Raw genomic sequence first — 6,684 nt, 5'->3', positions numbered from 1 at the left:
ACCTGGTTGATGACTCTTGACCTGGTCGATGACTCCTAACCTTGTTGATGAATCTTGACCTGGTCAATGACTCCTAAATTTGTCATTGACTGGTAACCAGTTCAATGACTCTTGACCTTGTCTACGACTCCTAATCTGGTTAATGACTCCTAACCTTGTTGATGACTCTTGACCTAGTCAATGACTCTTGACCTTGCTGAGGACTTTCGACCTGGTCAATGACTCTTGACCTTGTCGATGACTCCTAACCTTGTCAATGACTCCTGACCATGTCGATGACTCTTGACCTGGTCAATGATTCTTGACCTTATCGATGACTCTTGACCTGGTCAATGACTGTTGGCCACTCCTTCCGTTTCAGAGGGGATATTTGCTTCTTTTCTTTTCTGAAAGCACCCTGACTGCAACCACACACATTACTGATACAAAACAAAGATCTCTTCTGCAGGTTTTCTGTAGAAGACCTCCAGATGTTCACCACTGTCTGAAAATGTGAAGCTGTGATTTAGGGATAGTTATGCAATTTTTTTGTGTGTAAACTGAGCCCCCCACCCCCGTCCCTGAGGCTGTTCTGTCTGTCTGCAGCCAGACCGTAACGCTGCAGTTCTATGGTGTCGTGTCTTTGAAGCTGTCACTTTTAAATCAATGAGACCTTCTGTTTGGGCTGAAATAACAGGAACGATCGAGCTGCAATCCTGCATGTCTCCTTGGAAATGATGACAAGAAATAAAGACTTTCAAATCTCCTGCAGGCTTTTTTTGTGAAAAAAGTTCCAAAATATAATTTTCATAAAAAGAAAAAAGGAACATGTGTCATTTTGTTACATGGGGCTTTGTTTAATAGTCCAGTTGTGTTTTACAATGAAAACAATTTTTTTCTTCGGTGCGTTTCCATAGCCACGACCAGACTATGCACAGATTGATCCCAGGATGTTACAGAGGAGATGATTTAAGGAGATCAGAGGAAAGTCGGAAAGATAGAGGTAAGAAAGGAAAGAAAAGAAAGGTGGAGTGTCTTTGGACGGAAAGAAGCCAAAACCAGTAGGAAGTTTACAACAAGGCTACATGTTCATTTCTTTATAAAATAAAAAAAAAAACAGTCAGTCACTCAGTTGTCCACTTTACTTCTGGGCGGGGATCATGCCGTCGATGGACTCTCCCTTTTCCAGCTTCTTCTCCATCTCCACCATCAGCTTGACGCCATCAACCACCAGCTGCACCTGCTCCACCTCAGAGGAGCCCAGACGGTCAGCGTTGGAGATGTCAAAGACTCCGCCCACAGAGGCGGTGTCCACACCACCTGGGAGAGAAAGACAGAGTATTAACCCGTCAGTCCCGTCGTCACTGCTCCGTCTTTGGTCTGAAGGATGAAGACTTCCTCATCTTTCGTACCTGTGCCACGCTTCTGCAGGCGCAGTCTGGTCAGGATCTCCTCAAACTTGGGGTGTGTGCTGAGCTTGGGCAGCTTGACGTGCACGCCACCACGCAGGCCGGTTCCCAGGTTGGAGGGGCAGGTCAGGATGTAACCCAGATGCTCGTTCCACATGAAGCCGTGGTTGTGCTTCTTGAAGATCTCCTCAATCTGAGCAGAAGCATCCGTGTGAGCTGGTGCTTTTTTTAACTCGCGTGCTCACAGAGACGGGTTGTGCTAACCTTCTGCAGGCCGACGCAGAAGCGTCTGAAGACCTCCTTCATGTTGCCTCCCTTCTGCATGGAGATGACGCGCAGGTGATCCTCCTCGTTCACCCACACCAGGAAGGTCTTGTTGTCGTTGTGCCTGAAGAACTTAACAATTAGCATTCATGTGCAAATGGGGAAAAAATGGTGAAGTGATCCATCTATTGGAGCTGCACAGCTGTGGATCCACAGATGTTTAAAAAGCAGATGGTTCCTGTTTTCAGCTGCGGGTTTCCATGACTTCTCACCAGATTCCTCTGCCGTCGGGCCAGTCACGGGCCATGCCGGCGCAGGTCAGCAGGGGGGACACTGGCTTGTCAAACAGGAAGTGGTCAGCGATCAGCTGCTCCTGCTCGGCGTCAGTCATGCCGTTGAGGGGGTAGTACTTTCCCTTGAACTCTCCATCCAGGCTGGCCAGAGCTGAGAGGAAGCACATTTTTCAAAATAAAACCTTCATTTCTGCTGTGGTGCAGATGTTGAAGTGAGCGGTTTGATGCGCACCCTCAATGGACAGCTTCTCAATGCCTCTGCGCTCCCCACGGCTGTTGTGGGGGGGCAGGGTGAATCCCTTGATGCTGCGGCCTGTGCGGACACGGCTGGACAGCACGTAGTTGGGGTCCAGGTCATCACCACCCTGAGAGAAACACCCATGAAGACCTCCACTACAAACCCACTGTACCAAACTGGTTCTGGACTCGGCACCTTCAGGTTCTCGAAGTTCAGGTCGGTCTTGTGCTTGTCGGTGGGCTTGTATCCACCGTGACGGTCGGAGATGACTGGGTCCAGCAGCTCCTTGAAGACCTCGTAGGACTCCTCGTCACCAGCAACACAGCCCACAGTCATGATGAAGGGGTGACCTGTTGGATGACGCAACAGTCAGTCAGCCTGTGGGTGTTTTTCTGTGTTCGCCTGTATGCTGACGATTCACCGCTCTTTACCAGGGTTGTCAACACCAGTCTGGATCACGTCGTCCACGGTGAAACCGCTGGGGGTGGACTTTCCCCTCAGCTTACCGTAGATCTCTTTGTTCAGCACCTACAGCAGGAACATACCTTAGTTTGACATGTTTTTGCTGAAAGGTTCAAGAAAGCGTCAACGATGGCATCGGTTTTGTACCTTGGCCATGTGGTTGTTGTGCAGAGAGAGATCGGGGAACTCCTCATCCACGGAGAACTTCATCTTGTAGTCGTTGTGGCAGTTCTTCGTCATGGCTGCTGCTTTTAGACCGTCTGAGAAGAACAGAAGACGAGAAAAGGTTCAAAACTCACATCCATGAGTGAGACTCTTCCGCTGATACACCCTGAAAATGTTGTGATGTTTCTACTTCCTAAAGTTCTTTGTCTTTGTCCATCTTTTTGGGTCAACTCATTTTGCAAAATCATTCTATGCTGGTTGACGAATGTCTATAAGAAATGTCCTTGTCAAAAATGATCAACATTTATAATTTAAGCCGAAAACAAATGCTTTTTTCCCAGCTGCCCAAAAAAAAAAAAAAAAAAAAATCATTCATAACTTTTTTGATTTTGTAGTTTATGCAAATTTGCTAAATCTTTTTGCATCCGAATGTCGTCCAATCAGCGTTTCACCCAAAATGTTCCCATTAATCTGTGGCTCACTTCTATACAGAAATAATTGGAAAATATCCATCTTTAATTAAAAAAATCACTTTGATTAAAATGAACTAAAATGTTCTTGCTTTTTGGATTAATTGAACTGGGTTGATGAGTTGTAACTCCAGATTTGTTCTGTCTCTTTCCTTCAACCAGACCTCAGTTAGGTCCGATCACCCAGAAGACTTACGAAACCTGGTACGCCCAAAGGTCAAAGTGTGCATGCCTTCGAGATGGCTGCACAAGTTCCACGGCTAAATCCAGCCTGGCTGAACTATTCTGCAGGCGTCAGCAGCTGACAGCCTGCTTGAGTGACACCGCGCTGAACCGCACGCCTTCCAAAGGAGAAGCCATGAGGTCGCGGGAGCAGATAACATCATCATGCAGGAAAAGTTCAGAGCAAAACCAGAAAAACTCATTTCACCAATTAGATTGAATCTGAGTTTCTTTTTTGGAGAATTTAAATTTGTCGTCATCGATTTGCTTCATGCTTAAACTAAAACATTTTGTGTGACATCACAAGAAGATGAACTGAAGCTGGAGTTGCTTGTTTTACCTGCTTAGGAGAAAGAAAGAGGTAACAGATCCCGGGATCAGATCCTGTCCACCAAATGTAGGGGTCGCCCAGCTTTGACACGGATGCACTTTAGTATTTATATCGGGGGCTGAGCGCCCATTGGTCAACCTAGCGAGGGGTCCCCTCCTGTGATTGGTCACGGGGGGGTTCTGTGTTTCCAAAAGGCAACAGCAGACGTCACAAAACTCTTAAAGAGAGACGAGGCAACAGCTGCTGCCGCCTGGTCCAACCTTTCAACGTGCTCCTGCCAGCAGCTGCTTGATAAAAGCTACAGGCAGGAATTCGGTGGAGGAACACTTGATGTCTTGGTCATGTTCACCTGTCCGGCTGCGAGGCTTTCTCAGCACCGTTCTTCATCATCCCGATTCAGCTCGCTGAATTAGAATGAAGAAAATCACTCAACGTCGTTGACCTCCAGAGGTCTCAGAGTTAGTGTCAACATTACCAAACACACCTGATGAGATAAAACCATAGAAACTCAGAAGTCATACATCATGTGACCCAAACAGCCATACAGTGGTGCAAAAAAGTATTCAGTCAGCCACCAATTGTGCAAGTTCCCCTCTTAAACAGATGAGAGACCTGTAATTGTCTTCAGGTATAGCTCAACTTTGAGTGACCAAAAATCTTGAAAATCTGATTTTCAAGAGTTTATGTGTAAATTATGGCGTAAAGTAAATATTTGGTCAATAAAAAAGTTCATCCCAATACTTTGCTTTATACCCTTTGTTGGTAATGACAGCAGTCAAACATTTTCTGTAGGTTTTCACAAGGTTTTCTGTTGAATTTAGACATTTTTATCAATCTAACTGCCGTTTATTATTATTCTTGTTTACCTACATGTTGAAGGGTGCTGCACTGGGAAGTTCTTTTGGTTACTTTCAACATGCCACCTGGCAAAACAGAAGCATGAGAAATGGATAAGTTCCCATTTCTGCAAAAAGATGTTGTGGTTGACTGTTGAAACTAGACTGAGTCTTCTCTGTAAGCTAGGCATCCAAAATTCTAATAAATGAAGGGTCTCTACAAACAGCAGATTTGGTGGCGGCGACTAACCAACACTGGTCTCCTAGCAAAAAAATCTCACTCTGGCTTGAGTCTGCTTCATTTTCTTTCTAAAAGTATATGTTTTTTAACATTTTCACAAACTGTTGCTGGTATTTTGGTCCATTCCTCCTTGCAGATCTCCTCTAGAGCTTGGGATGTTTTGAGGCTCGGCAACACAGACTTCCAACTCCCTTCATAGACTTTCTATGAGATCTGGAGACTGGCTAGGCCACTCCAGGACTGTTAAATGCTTCTTATGAGGCCACTCCTTCATTACCCGGGCAGTGTGCTGAAAGACTGAGCCACGTTTCATCTTCAATCCTGTTCCCTTGCTGATAGACGGAGGTTTTCACTCTATTCCTGACTGTAGATTTCTCTCAAATCTTGGAACGTCAAGGATCACACAGGATGGACCGTAAACACAGCTTTTTAATGAGATGCAGCAACTGTACATTGGTCATCACAGATCTCTTTCCTTTACATGGATCCGTTGTCCTGGTACCTTTGCTGAAAAACAGCCCCAAAGCATGATGCTTCCACCACCATGCTTTACAGTAGTGGCGTTCTTTGGATGAAACTTTGCATTCTTTCTCCTCCAAACAGTTGAGTTCTTACCAAGAAGTTCTATTGTGGTTACCATAGGACATTCTCCCAATCCTCTTCTGATCATCCAGATGTTCTCTAGCAAACTTTAGACGGGCCTGCACACGTACAGCTTTAGCAGGAGGACACGTCTGGAACTGCAGGGTTTGAGTCTCTGCATAGCGGTGAAGTTACTGATGGTAGCCTTTGTTACTTTGGTCCCAACTCTCTGCAGGTCAGTTCCAGATGTGTCCCCCGCTTATCATTCTTGTGACCAGTTTTGTTTGGTGAGAAATCGACCCGAATGGCTTTTTCAGTGTTGCAGACCCCTGCTCTATACTAATGTGTAGAATTCAACCTTTAGTATTCAGTTTGTTGGACTGTCTTCCATTTCATTCCCTTTTTTCATGAACATATATTTGATAAAGTTCTCTTTCTCCCGTTTCTCTCTTGACGCGTTGCGTTCGTTAGAGTCACTTCTCTTCTTCTTTGCTCTAATTCAACACTGGGGCTCCAGTTTCACAGCTGCAGGCCTGACCGTCCACACGCATGACTTTCCAAATTAGTCTTTGAGCGCGTCGCTCCACGAGGCTGTGAACACAGGCTGATGTAAATGAATCCAGAAATGTCCATCAAGACCACATGATGCCTCAACATAATGAACATCACGCTGAGGGCTGGGCGTCTTCTCTCCCTCTGGAAACAAGTGTTTGTCAATAAAAAAACATCAGAAAAAAAAGCTGTTTAAAGTTTGTTTATGGATGCCTTCCAATTACTGTCCAGCCAATGACGAAGCAGCATATATATAAACATTATTAACACAAAGAGACTTTTAAAAATCATTTTTAATTGCCCTCCTCATGCCCTGTTGCTGAATTCTTTCACCAAACTGGCTGAAATGTTCATCTCCTGCCCATTCAGACCACTTTCTTCTGCAGCTCACTCATATACCAAAGTGGCCAAGGTCCAGTATCCCAGTTTAGACCGTCACTCTATCCCCCATACTCCCCCTCCACGAAACACACACCTACACCAACCCCCCAAACAGACCTGGACTGTCGGCTGGTGGAAACAGACACTAGGGAACTCTTACGTAAACCAGAAAAACGTGAATCCTTCACTCTGAGGTTCCTCTGAAGGTGAAGATTTCCTCCTCAAACCAAACGTTTGTGTCTTTAAACTTCTGTTTGAA

The 6,684-nt window shown here is 45.5% G+C and overlaps 1 protein-coding gene across 1 annotated transcript; it reads right to left on the bottom strand.

Moving 5' to 3' along the window:
* Positions 1–935: 935 nt before the first annotated feature.
* On the bottom strand, positions 936–3,922 carry ckmb (creatine kinase, muscle b). The gene is made up of 9 exons (XM_024277665.2): positions 3,843–3,922; positions 2,793–2,905; positions 2,615–2,711; positions 2,379–2,533; positions 2,178–2,310; positions 1,925–2,096; positions 1,653–1,776; positions 1,392–1,581; positions 936–1,299 (listed from the first exon to the last, which is right to left on the bottom strand). The coding sequence occupies exons 2-9, from the start codon at positions 2,883–2,885 to the stop codon at positions 1,121–1,123; spliced, it is 1,143 nt and encodes a 380-aa protein (XP_024133433.1). The 5' UTR covers positions 2,886–2,905; positions 3,843–3,922; the 3' UTR covers positions 936–1,120.
* Between the last annotated feature and the right edge of the window lie 2,762 nt (positions 3,923–6,684).

The sequence above is a fragment of the Oryzias melastigma genome, linkage group LG13 (genome assembly GCF_002922805.2).
Source record: "Oryzias melastigma strain HK-1 linkage group LG13, ASM292280v2, whole genome shotgun sequence".
Taxonomy (NCBI): domain Eukaryota; kingdom Metazoa; phylum Chordata; class Actinopteri; order Beloniformes; family Adrianichthyidae; genus Oryzias; species Oryzias melastigma.
The sequence above is the reverse complement of the archived record's forward strand: the minus strand, read 5'-3'. Positions and strand labels throughout refer to the sequence as shown.